The sequence below is a fragment of the Cupressus sempervirens genome, chromosome 5, assembly GCF_028749045.1.
Source record: "Cupressus sempervirens isolate cs-2001-9-10 chromosome 5, ASM2874904v1, whole genome shotgun sequence".
In the NCBI taxonomy this organism is placed as follows: Eukaryota; Viridiplantae; Streptophyta; class Pinopsida; order Cupressales; family Cupressaceae; genus Cupressus; species Cupressus sempervirens.
The window spans coordinates 564,371,007-564,385,521 of NC_143122.1; the positions used below are offsets into that span (position 1 = coordinate 564,371,007).

A 14,515-nucleotide genomic window follows, 5' to 3' on the forward strand; every position below is an offset into this window, starting at 1 on the left:
CCAAGAAATTTTCGTACTGGTGTATTTCTATACACAACTTAGTAAGTTTCACATATAAATCATGCATAGTTTTCTGTGAACTTTACCTCAAAAGTTGGATGTTTTGTGTCCATGTGGTGCTTATGAGGAGGGACTCTACTATAGCTTATTTTAGATGCATCATTAATTCACTAGTTTTCTGTTTCTTAATAGATGTTAACTTTATCAGATGAACTTTGCAGCGGGAGTGGCAAGTGGAGCTACAAGGGCTGCTTTAACACAACACTTTGCCCTGCAACAAAATGCAGCGGACATATCTGCAAAGGTCTAATCCTTTTTGGAATTTGATATTTTAAATTTCAAAATTTCTCATATCAATGTTAAATTTAATTTTTGGGATCTTAAAATGTTTGATTAACTTACAGGAAGGCAGCCAAGAAACAATGGCTACCATGCTGGGCATGCTGCTTGGGATGGTTCTTGCCCATATTACAGCAGGGCATCCCGGTGCAATGTGGTCTTCATTTCTTCTCCTCACATTTTTCCATATGTTTGGTAAACTATTAAAGACACATTTATTTTCCAGTGGCTATTTCTAGTATTGTTAGACTTAAGTTTAATATTGAAGGGTTTCCATGAAATGACAAGTGAATTTTTCTACAATTCGGTGTTCCATGTTGGTCTCAGCAATTTGGTTTGATCAGTTATCCATTTTCAAGAACATATACATGCACCTTTGGCCTTACTCGAACATATGCATACCATTTTAGTTCGTACAGGACAATTTCTAGATTCAACAGTGGCCTTTGAGTTTCCATATGTTTATCATTCTATCCCACTGAGTTGATTTGGTAACCAACCTCTGCAACCACTGAGTGTAAAGTACTAATGGTGTTTGTTTGTAGGTTCAGTCAGTGTAATAACCACCCTATTTTTGTTTTTGGAATATATGATGCAAGATATGAACTAATGAAGAGTAACTTTCTGATTGTTAGCTTTACAGTACATGCATGATATTAAACCCACATATGCAAATGCTCTCAATAACCAATAAATGAAGTGGGGGTTTGTCACCATTGGCAATCAATGAGAATTGCAACTAACTAGATGAAGTGGGGGTTCATCACCATCGCCACTCAGTTAGGTACATTACCATACAAATAATCATAGCATTACAAGAGAAAAACTTTCATCACGTCAAGCATGTGATAACTCTAATAATATCAAAAGATGTATGATTGGCAAACTGAAATTAGACTTCTGAAATAAAAATCAGACCTGAAATTATCTTTAAAAATCAATAAAGACTGCTAAAAATTGTTACCAGCACTAAGCAAGGCATAATATGGGCTTAGGTGATTATTTGCAATGATAGAACATGTCTCTAGCTGCTCCAAGTCTGCTCCAGAACTCTTGTTTGTGAACAGCAGTGCTCAATTGAAGACCAATGTCCAATGCTCAAATGACAGCCTTAACCTAAGTGATTTGAATGCCGATGCAAGAAGTGAGTGCGTGGATGCATAACTATTTTTTTGGGAGGGGGGGTGGTGGCGGGGAAGTGGATGCCTATGGATACATATTATGCATATGCATAAAAAATGAAAGAAACTTAGAAATATACAAAATTAAAACATTTCTAACATTTCTTCCTTGGTTTGAGCTAGACTCTTGTTATTGCCATTCAACCTCTTTCATTTTCTTCTGGCCCTTTTGACAAGGCTCGACAATTCATGTCTCGTTCCTTCATGTTATGTATGAGTTTATATTATTCTCTGTGTTGGTTTTCTTCTCGTCTTCATTCTTCTGTCAAGCAGCTGGTTGATTATATGTTTTTCTATTGGTTCAATTACCTGTTGCTGTGTAAGTGATATGCAGCAATGTTTATGCTGAGGTGTTATCATTCTTTATATGGTTGACGCTTCCTTTTCCCAGAATAATTGAAGGTTGACGGTGCTAAAACTTAAGACATCGTTTAATATGTATTATGCACAAGGTTTTGTAACTGTCGGCCTTTCAATATTCCTAACGACACTTTAATCTGGTTATGGCCTTTCAATATTCCTAACAACACTTTAATTTGGTTATGCTGTTTTGTATTTATGCCATATGGAATAAGATTGATGCAGATTATTGTGTGCGCTATGTTGGAAATTACCGTGTGCTGTTGGAGGCAAGTGGAAGCTGCTGGAGGCCACTCTCAGCCAGTTGGAGGTGGGTGGAAGCCATTATGGCTAGCAGCCACTCCCAACCAGTCGAAGGTGGGTGAAAGCCATTCAATGGCTTCCATCAGCCTGTGGTTGGCTGGGAGTGGTTTCTGACCAGCTTCCGCCCACATCTGCTTGAGAATCCGCATCTGTCCACTTCTGTTTCCGCCTCTTCTGCGAGGAAGCCTGCATTGGCTTCTGAGGCCTTAACTTTTCCTTACCATTATTATATCATTTCTTCATTAAATATGAAAAATGACCACCACTCAAAATGCATCATCCAGCAAAGAGGAATTCACAGAAAAAATACCTAGAATGATAGCAGGTCTGATAATTGTAATATGAGACAAAGTCTGATTCCCAACTACTAAGAAAAATCACACCATCACTGAAGAAATCATCTGATCATTACCAAAATTAAACAAGTCTCCAAAAAGGCTTATTCCATATCAATACCAGGAAACCCACATCAGAAATATAAGAATATCTTTATCATTTTCAAATCCAAAAACACCCACAAAGCCAAATCGCCGTATATCTTGAACCACGAACACCAACTAATTTGGGTGTCTTCCACCCTTGAAAGTAGGAAGACATGAAGGGGTTTTTCATCCTCAACGAGAAAAGGAACTCCTTGAGCTCATTCTAGCAGCATAACATTATCTTCACAATATTTAAAATGCCAAATGAGAGCTCCAATCTAGCTTTTATAACTCTTGATAACTGTTTTAAGAAAAATACATATTGTTATCTGCCACTTTTTTTGGAAAAGCAATTTATTTTTTCTTATTCACTATTTTTCAGAAGAATATTTTTTGTGGTTTGTATCTTCCAGTTAAATCAATCTGACAGAAGCTTCAACATTAACACTCTCTCTTAGCTAGGGAGGATAAACACATGAATAGATATTACCTCAATGTAATATTAGGAATGAAAAGTTTCAAAGGATATCTTTGATTAGAAGATTCCACTATTTAGATATCATCTCATGATATCAAGAGTAATGGCCTTAGAATATTGAGTCACATGATATTCATGAAGTACTAAAAAATGTCCATAGATAATGTATCCTCAATAATACTTGTCAGAGAACATTCATGGTCTGTTGAAGGAACTTAATCCACCATGCAAGATATAATCTATCATAATCTGTCTCAGACATCATAAGATGACCATCACAATAGAAGGCCATGGTCTGTTTAAGGAACTTAATCCACCATGCAACCTATTTTCTATCATGATCTTCTTAGACATCATAAGATGTCCATCACAATAGAAGGCCATGGTTAATCCACCAAGCAAGTTATAAACTATCATGATCTGCTTAAACATCATACGTTGTCCATCATTATAGAAGACTAAGTTATTGAAAGATCGTCACCTTTAAATAACTTCTATAGATACAAGTGATAATCATTTGGAAGTCATTACTTCCTCATGATGTACACAGGGGGTAGAACCATCAAGATCATGCAGTCACAGACGTGGATTTTCATACTCCCTCTGAATATCAATCTTTTGAGATCCTAATCTAATGTTACCTCTGACGACGTGTGAGATTTTGTATGAATTTGATATCAATCTTTCTTTTCCTGCAAGAATATCCCCAGAGAGAGGAAAAGATCAAGGCAAATAACTCATATAGAAATACAAAATAAAAGATTAACCACCAAAAAGTAAAAAGGATAGTTCTCAAGATATAATGATAAAAATACTTATTTCTCTCCTTATCTTGAGTACTGCTTAATATTCTATATGCATTGGTGGTGGGTCCACCATTTCCATGTGACATGTGAATGTCTACGGAGAGTTTCTGTTTAGAACTTGGTTTTCTTTGGTTCCCATATTGCTGATGTGGTCAGTGTTCAATCACTTATTCGTCATTGTTTTGGATGGCTGTATTGCATATATTCTACGGGCATATACATTTATGGCACAACTAGATCATACAAGACGATTTTTGAGTCAATGGAGAACAAAAGAGATTGCATTGACTTGATAGCAAGCCTCGCGAAATGGTGTGAATGTGTTCCTGATAAATTTTTATTAGTAATTGGTTCTATACACAAATTAGAAACTAGCTGCCCCAGCATATATTACATTTCCTTCAACTTTGCGTAAAGTGTCTAAATCAATGCATTCAACGCTCCGAAAGGTCATCAATGTTTGTCAAAATAATCTCTACAATATCCACCGGAACCATCTTTGCTCCCGTGGCACATTAAATGGCACACCTGGAATGGTTTCTCCCTCTGATTTGCAGTATTCACACAGGTGCATTATCTCCCATTGGCGGTATTTCTGCAGTCTTTCTCACAGTGGCAGTATGTGTAGTGTCGACTGTATGTGTGCTGGTCTTACTGCAATGCGTGTACTTGGGTGGAATCCCTATGGTGGTAGCCCTTTTATATTATTTTTCTTAATCTTGGGCGTACTGTTCAGCCATGTATATTGACTGAAAATGATCTGCGAGTCATTCAGATGATTGTGGTTGTATTTTACCATGGACTACCGCATAAAATTCTACATGATCCTCCAATCATTCACTCCATATCAGGAAGTTGAATGTAATATTTATCTCCTTATTTATTGGCTTCCTGTCTCTGCTATCTTTTCATCCATAAAAAATTGCAACTCGATGATTCTTGCTCCTTATTAGAGTCTATCACTGACCAGTTCCATTGATATTAATGCAACAGTATATAAGGATAGTTATCTAATAAATTTGTTTGGTCATTATGTTTGATCATGATGTTATCTGTCATTTTAATCATTATTGTCTACAGTCAGTCTCCCATCTATGTTCTCTCATTGCCTTTATCTAATCGATGAACATCAGGAGGTTTAATTTTCTGATCGCAGTCACCCCTAAGCTTTCAAGGATACTCATACAAGACTTAGCTCTTTCTTGGCAGCAATGTACCATTCCAACATCATCAGTTTTTCATACTCTTGTCAACCTAGTCCATAAATAAGTCAAACTCTGCATATAATATCAATCATTTGCAGCCTTGCTCTGGTACCATGTTGATTTGAGGATCGCTGCAAATGTATTAGCACTACCTGCGGTATGTATTTTTTAAAGGCAGCGATCTCCTGCATCTATATTGTGGCTAAGGCAACAAGAGACATGTCCCTTCATGGGACATGTCTATTCACTGATTTATTATTTATGATTACTAATTAGAATGACTAACTAGTAATCATACCTGTTAGTTTTGACGAATCTTCTGATAGATAAAACAATTACAATAAATGAGTGAACAACAGATGGTCTTACTTGTATTATAGCAGTGCAGAGAATGACTTCAATTAAGTATGACCTTAGTCTGAACTGGTTCCGAGTCTGGACCCTGCGAATTACAAATAATGTGAACAGTATGCTTGTCTTGATGTTCCTGCACGTTAGTCCTTAAGGAAGATGTATTAAAATATAATGCTGATATATTTCCAAGATTACTGAGAATCTTATGACTGATATATATATGCAGATTGCTGGGAGTCTTATGCCGTGAATTGATATTTCTCCTCAGCGATCTGCTCATCTATCTATAAAGGCAGAGAGCCACAACCACCGTAGAGTCATGGCTCTACGTGGCCTTTGGCCACATAGAGACATGCCTCTTCGGTGGTGTGTTTCCAAACTAACAAACTACCAAGAACAAACCTTCGTTATATTAAAGTGCCGATTCATGTATACTTACGGCATTAATAATAATAATGCCATACTGCCAATAGGCATTAGTTTAAGGATTATGCTATAAGTTTTTATTAATTCAAGCACACACACACGCGCGTGCGCACACACACACACGTATGTTTTGATGAATGACAGTAACAGCATAAATATAAACTGCCATATTAGATAGACATTAGTTACTTCTACCAATGCTAAAACATTAACAATACCAATGTATCTCATGTTTAAATCAATCCGACTGAAGCTACAACATTAACAAAAGGCAATCATAAAATACAGATATAAGATGAATAAATGGATTTGTACTTCTATAACATGACAGAGTACTAAAGCATTATGAGATTGGTTGATTACATCGCAAAGACCATGATGATCATTCAAGAACATTAGAAATGATTGTTACGTTTTTCGCCTGAACACATTGTCATTGGAATACCCCTCTAATCTCGCTGAGACTAACTGAGACGACAAACCCCAACTACGCTACAAGAAAATCAGAAAATCGGGACATTACAGTCTGTATCTTTGCAACTATTTCTTCTTGAATGTATTCTGGTCTGTCTGCTTCGCCTGGCTATAATGACCAAAAAAATCCATTCATCTTGCTTCAGCAACATTGCATACATTTGCATAATTGCCTTGGCAATAGTAAGTCTTTTAATAACTCTTCTTTTGCCTTTGCAACATCCAAATAGCATGTGCAATATTAATTGAAACTTAAGGCTTGCAATTCAGTACTACAATAACATTATCTTGAGAAATCCTCATTAGCTAAAGACTTTGTCCTTTGTCTTGTCTTTCTGTTGATGCATCCACCTCCTTTGTCCTGTTTTTATGTTCCTTTTGTTTTCTCATGCTATATCCCACCAAATCTTTGGCTAAGGATTTGTCTTCATCATAGTTACAAGTCTTGGACTTGGCTCAAATTTGGAAGGCTGATTTGGGACTAAGCCTCCAGCTTGGCAACAGTCGGCAAATTTAAGAGCCCAAGAAATTTCAGAGATATTATGAATTCAAAACTTATTTTATGCACTTTTTATAAATAAACATCAAAGAGATGATAGCCTCATCACATAGATGCTAAGTTGATCACATACACAAACATACATTGATGAAATAAGTATGAATAGAAATTTTAGCTGAAAGAAATGAGATCTTCTTGTGCAAGTGTGAATATCTCAATCTCATGGATTAATTGTGCTCCAAGATGAAAATGAGGTTTTGTCTAGTCTATTTCTGTGTAAAGCTCATTCAGAATCTCCTTTTTTGCCTTTAAATTTGGGTGGAATTTGATTGCTTGATTGAGGAAATAAATAGGTGCATGTAGGGGCGTGTGAAGCTAGAGATGCTATCATATCATTGATCTCCTAAATGTGGCAATACCTGTCCTCAACTCCTGTATATATGGATCTAATGACCTTGTTCCTATTTAAATGGCACAAAAAATGACACCTTTGTAATTTGCCTTCATGACACAATCTACATCAACTGTAGTGTTCTTAATTGATGGCAAAATGCTCTGCCACTTGAGAATACCACTTGCTGTAATATATTCATGTCATCATGCCATAAAAATAACATAGAAGACTAGAAAATAACAGATTTATTGCATATGACAATGTAGAGTACGTACTACAAAGCATAGCCCAGGCAGGAACAGTCACACTAGCCCTTTCATGGGAATCCAACTTGCTGTTTGTGAGATTGAATGTTTTCCACTTAAGAATAAGAAACAACCCTTGACCCCACTGTTAACAACTGAAAACGAATAATGTGCATCCAAAGCTGTGAACATGAATACACAGTGCAATTAAGTCAGCCACACAACATTTATTTTATTTAAATTGTCAGTAATCAATGATAACAAGATAGACTGCAGTATTCCCCTTTAAACAAGTCTAAGTCTCTTTTGACATATTCTAACTAGAACAGGATGGAGAATAAGATGAGGAGAGAAGAAAGAGGAAGTATTAGTGGAGCTTGTGTCAAAAACATCCAGGTAACTTTCACTGCTTGAAAATTTGAAATTCACAAGAAAGATCCTCTTAAAGTAATGTTTTCGAGTTGTGGGGATGACAATTTTTTTTCTTCTGGTCTTGGGAATCAGTGGGTATTGGCAATTAAAACAATACATAAAATTACAATCAAATTTTTAAAATGCAAATTAATCACATATGCCTAAAAGTAACTTGAACAAAACGTAAAGAAGCTGAAAACTTATAGACATAAACATATAAAATCTCCACTAAAAATATAAACTTGACCCCATAAAATGTCAGTCTGCAACTTCTTCTAGTATTCTAGACATGTTTTCTCTAACAGTATAATGTTGATCTTAGCTGGCATACAAATAAAGCTTTGATCACCAATATGACAGGATCACAAGTGCTATTTATATTGAGCAAGTGCCCGAGTTTCATTAGTTGTTTTTTTGAGAACTTATTCGTTTTCTTTTGTATAACAAAATGGATGCAAAAGAATTGGGCTATAACTTTTAAGCTTAGTTAACGGGTTTGTACCCAAAGGCTCTGTACCGGCTTCAAGTGCGCACATGGTATGGGTACATCTGTGGGGACTTTTTGGGCTCACAGTGTACTTGTTGTGTATATATATGCTCCTTTGAATATCTTTCCACTATCAATTGGCATTTAGTATTTGTCTTTGGCATTTGGCACTGATCAATGATCGAGTATCATACTATGAAAAGAATTAGTTTAAGAATTCTGTATATTTCTCTTTTTTTTTGTATATATAATGCATATATACATATTTATACACACACACACACACACACACACACACATATCCGTACGTACCCAAACCCCTCTAAAACTTTCATGTACCAAGATAACAAGTTCTTGTACTCACACCCATCCCCAAACCCGAATTGGTAACTTAGGTTTTAAGCTTTTGTTTTCATTTAAAAAAAACGTTAGAATTTTAAATTTTAAACCCTTCACTTTATGTGATGTCCCCTCTTTCTCAAATAGAATTTAATAATAAATAATAATAAATTATTCATGATTAATTATTTAATTACTTAATATATTAATGATATAATAGAATCTATATAGCAATATTATTTATTAGAATTATTTTATTGTAAATAAATAATACAATATGATGTATTGACTTATAATTATACATATTGTCTTAAATGTAATGTCCCTGTTTTTGGTGAGTCTGTGCAGTTGATGGACTTAGCTCATCATAGCGACCCTCGTGAGTTGACTTGGTGATTTGGGGTTCCCAATTGTGGACTTACTATTTTTAATAAGTCTATTTTTTTGCAATTGCCATTTTTGGTAGTGCAGTGGGTGGCTCTGGCAGTTGGTCATCACCTACAGTGGATGTGGTAATTAATTGTGCGAGCTCTTATTTATTGGTAATTAAAGTTGCATTATAATAATAATGTCATTTAGAGATATTTCTAAATGAGTTGTGTTGGAAAGTTTGAAGAGATAAGTTCTTTAAGGAAACTCTATAGTTTCTAGAGTTGAGTTCTTTTGGGAAACTTTTGGCCATAAAGGATTATAAATACGAGCTCATTTGATAGGTGAAGGTATTACATCCCAAAATTTTGACCTAATTTTAAACTTGTATATAACTGTTGGATTTAGTAGATTATCCTTTCATGATCATGTGAAATAGGTAGTTATTTATATGCGTTGTATTAACTGTTAATGAAGATGGTTGTTAGCCATTAATTGTTATTAGATGATTAGCAGTTCCTTGATTTAAAATAACGATTATTATGTTTATATGAATTATTATAGAATTATTATTATGGCAGAAGTGTTTTCATGGGTGATTGTAGGAGAAGATGAAGAGGGGGGAACAATTGCTAAACGGGATCATCGGAATGGGATGTTCGCTTAGTTCAGTCATCAGGATTGGCAAGTATGACCTTAAACTCCTTTGGAAAGGATGCGACAACTTGATCACAGGATACATTAATGGGACTCGCATGAGCTATTAAGAAAATAATCTAGGGAAACTTAAAATAATCTAATTAAAATATAAAACATACCTCAAGAGATTTTTAATTGATCTTTCATCATATTATTATAATAAATATTTATATACATACATATAAATATAAAAATGAAGTGGCACTATTAAATTATAATAATTTAATATAATGATGTCTCTCCATTGATATACTTACATGAACGTATGTAAGTATATATTATAATAATAGTGAAACTATAATCTTTCCAACTTTCTCTTCCAACCTTTTTATTTTCTATTCCTTTTTTCTTTTCCAATCAATTTAATATCTGGAATTTCGAAATGGCTTATAATCTTTTGAAATGGAGGGAGCCAAGAAGTCATGGTTCGTTCCTTTATAGGACGCCGAGAGAGGAGTCGGGCATTCACCATTCCCTTATGTTCTCCACTTTTCCGAATTCCTTTTGGCATTGTTGTCTCCAAACTCCATAACCCTACTTCATCTCAGTATTCTACTCAGCCGAATTTTTGCAAATATCGACTAGTGATTTGATCAAAACAAACGATATCTATTCCTTGCCGAGCAAGTATTGTCCGACTAAGTTTTAGAGGTTGAGAGTACTGTAGGTGACGTCTCAAATTTTTAGAGAAAAACCGATCAGAAGTTCAAGATCATCAAGCAGTACCAACTCCTTAGCAGGTCATGTGATTTCCATTTCAAATATGTCCATTTTCTATAGCAGCTGAACCTCTTCCTTTGTCTATGATCATGTTATTTAAAAAAAAAAAACTTGCTGAATAAACACTACAATTCATAATGAACTATCTTTCTACTTTTAGTGTAACCAAAATCATCATAGTAGAAGTTGATTTTTGTCCTTTAAATAAAGTATCTAAATGTATTAGGAACCTATATGATTGTTACTAATCTCAAGAACAAGTTTACAATGTTGAAATTCATGATAAAAGATATTAAGAGCATAATGCTCATAAAACTACCAACACATCTGGGATTCACTGGAAAAGAAGCCATGAAATGGTGAAGAGGTGTAAAAAGGGCAGAATGCTCATAAACTTTTAATACACCTAGGACTCACTAGCAAGGTAGCCATGTATGGTGAAGAGGTGGAATAATTTGCAAGAAAGCAAAAGAGAAATCAGACGTGAATAACTTAAATGATAAAATATTTAATAACTCATGCTCATCCTTGTAACGAAACCTGTTGTCAAGTCGAGCGATGGTGATCGAGTCGTTGAACCCATCGAAAATCCCTGGCCAAGGTAGTTTATAGGCATGTTTGCCATCTAATGATCACTTGATGTCAGTGGCGCCAATTATGTAAGCATGTCTGAGCAGACATTCAAAACACTAGGATGCTCAGGTGGCTAGATTGAAGAACATCCCAAGCTTGATCCTGAGGTAGGGAGGGCCATTCTAATAAAATAGAATGTGTGGGGATAAGTATGGTCCGAGGTTGGGAGGTTAAGCCTATGTTAATGCTTCTCCTCTCACCAAAGCTGAGGCTTGCACAACCAGATCTTTTAAAGATCCTCCGATGATACTTGCATGTTCCATTCCTTCTGTTCTTGTTAAGTGTTTACTTTACCTGTATGTGTCATTATTCAGTTGATCATGAATATAGATATGCTATTTAGTTGTTAATCTAGTTATTTTCAATTGATCATGAATACAGTTGTGAATATTTAATCATTAATTTAGTTATTACAGTTGATCATGAATACAATTATGCTAGTTAATCACTAATCTATTTATTTCAGCTGATCATGGATACAGTTGTGAATAGTTAATCATTGATCTAGTTATTTTAATTGAATGTGAATACAGTTATTTTCTGTTAATTGTTAAAAACAATTAATGTCATTTGATCAGGATTCAGTTGTCTATTTATGAATGATGGGTGTTTTCAATTTAATCTGTCTTTGTTTTAGATATGAAAAGTCGTTTGTTACAAAAGGCATTTGATTATTTGATTATCCTTTTTTGGTTTTGATGACTTCGTGACATTTTTGAGTCTAAATTTTTTATGCCCTTGTTGTTGTATAAGGGTTTGGTATCTAGGAATTGGTTTGACATCTTCCATTACTGCCCTCATTGTGGCTAGGAAGATAAATGTTTGTTGGAGTTATCAGTGATTTGTTTGCAAATTGGTAGTCTTCTTTCTGTTTTCACTGTTGCTTGAAGACATTGGAGAATTGGTGGCACGATTCAGTGGGCATTTGCATTGTTTTGCTACCATCGGGTGCCTAATAATTTTCACATAAGTCTAATACTGGGTGATTTCATTACAAATAAGTGAATTGGTCTGATCTCTAGTCATTTGGAAGCAATATTTATATGTCACAACCCTGTGTTTGCTTGTTAGAGACTGTTGGGAGCCCTGGAGATTGTCGTATTTCATTTTTGGGCATTATTTGTCATAAATTTGAATTGTCGTTTCGTATTTTGAGGCTGCAGCTTATTTATATATGTTTGCCAACACCTGTTAGGTAGCGTTTTCATAGATTGGGAAAGTTGTGTATGGTTTGGAGGTCAGGCATCCAAGAATTCCAAGCCTGCGAATTGGATTTAGGGTTTGTGGTTTACTATTTCAGAGCGAGTGTTTGAACTTGAGGCTCTTCGTTGCAAGAGGAAGCCCGTGTTACATGTATACATCCCTGTATTTATGCTTGAGACAACCACATCGACTATAGTGGCTTGGTCAATGAATTCTAGGAGCTACGAATTGTTAAGAGTAGAAATCAATTTGTCAATGGTTGCATGGATTTGCAGAGATCATCATCGTGTCTTCAACCAGGTTCCTTGTAATTATATTTGTGGTTGTAATTCCAATTTCCATCTGTCATGATAGCAATCAGATTGAATTCAATAAAGGTAAATGTTAGTGCAATAGAGTTTGTTAATGATAGTAAAGTTTCAGCACTGAGGTTCACCATAATTGGTTGCATTATGAGTTATGATTTTTGTGTTTAAACTATTTGAGAATTCCATATATGTATGTTCAGAATGCAACTAAAAAAGAGGCTTCTCATAATATTGAGTTAGCTTGCAAAGTGTTTGTCAAGATACCAAATTTTTTGAATTTGTTAAGAAATTGGAGTTGTTCAAGTTATAGCCAGCTTGGGGATATTATAGTGGTTTCAGAGCAGTTTCCTACCAACTTGCAGGAATTGGGCTAAGAATTCTTGATCAGTGGTTGTTAGTATTTGTTTTGCATTTAGTATCATGGGAGATGATAGGAGGTTTGTGCCGGTTATGCACTATACCCAGAGAGGCAGTACCACTCCACCTAGGGAAGGTAAGCTTGAGATATAGTTCGGGTCTCTTGGTAGTTCAGGTGGTTCAGGCGGGTCAAGACTTAGAGAGGCCGATATTGACAGAGGGGCTATGCAAACATTCAGGAACCTAGTAGTCGAACAACAGTAGATGACAAGTGTAGTGCAGCAGCTGTCTAACACTCTGCAACAGGTAGGACTTCCTTGAGGAAAAAGTAGGGAAAGAGCTCGAGATGTTTCTTTTGGATCTCATAGATCTTGAGTCGAGGATGGAATTTGAGATGGTGATAGTTATAGGGATGCAGATTGGGTTTGAGTTGAAGATTGTGGCGTATTAGCTGACAAAGTTGTCATACATACTGACACTCATAATAGGCCGTAGAAGCCCATGTTTTTGAGACCCGAGGTGGATGTGGTCAGTGATGAGTGTGAGGTTGCTCCTTTTGCCGATGACGTGGTGGCACACTTTGTAGAGTGGGATGCTTTATCACAGGTGATTAAAGACCATCTAAATTTTGAGAGTTTCCTAACTAAAAAGGGGGAGCATTGTAGGGTGAGGTCGACACTTGAGAAAGAGAGGCCTTGACAGATTGAGTTACAAGAAGTTGCTAGTAAGATGAGGTTCGAGCACTTTGTTGTTAGTGAGAGAGTTACAACTCGAGCTTGGATCCATAAGCTCGACACATATTTGGCCTTGCATCTTATGTCTGAGGTGGATGCCATTCGGTTTAGAGTGCTGCATCTGGATGGAGCTGCCCATGACTGGTAGTACCATGGGTTAGTTTCTTTGCGACATGATCAGATCACTTCCTATCATGAGTTAGTAGATCGTCTGATTGAGAGATTTGATAGGAAGTATCTGGAGGTGTACTTTCGTGAATTGGCTCAGCTGAAGCAGTCTGGTGGATTAGAGAGTTACATCAATGACTTCTAGAGGCTTTCAATCATGGTTTATGATATTTTAGAGCGCAAACTAGTGATGTTATTGATGGAGGGATTGAGTGAGCCACTCCATGGATGGGCAAAGTCATTGGACCCATCTTCTTTACAGGTAGCGATGGGGAAGGCACAAGACTTAGAATCATCTTCTTGAAGAAAGGTTGCCTGGAAATCTTCTGTTCCTCCGCCCGATAATGTGGAGTCCCCACCGGTTGTTGAGGACAAGGGCAAGTTAGGTGGGAGATTTGATGATACTTCTAGAGGGGATTTGAGGAGGCGAGAACTCTGCTATTGGTGCAAGGGTCCTTTTTCAAAAGGTCATACTTGCGCACTGAGGCCAAAGGGGGCAAAAAACCGTGGCATGTGGGTCTACACTGAAGTGATTGAGGAGTTATCACAACAACATGAGGATGAAGATGGAGATGATCATACTAATGTTAGAGTTTAT

General features: G+C 36.1%; 1 protein-coding gene across 3 annotated transcripts in view; it reads left to right on the plus strand.

Annotated features, from left to right (window-relative positions):
- Positions 1 to 14,515, plus strand: part of RUS3 (root UVB sensitive protein (Protein of unknown function, DUF647)) — a 271,831-nt gene that overhangs the window by 167,157 nt on the left and 90,159 nt on the right. For all 3 annotated transcript variants that reach the window (XM_089831895.1, XM_089831896.1, XM_089831897.1), the window contains 2 exons: positions 222 to 304; positions 405 to 534. In XM_089831895.1, the coding sequence (XP_089688021.1) occupies positions 222 to 304; positions 405 to 534 (213 nt within the window). The remainder of the gene's footprint in view (positions 1 to 221; positions 305 to 404; positions 535 to 14,515) is intronic.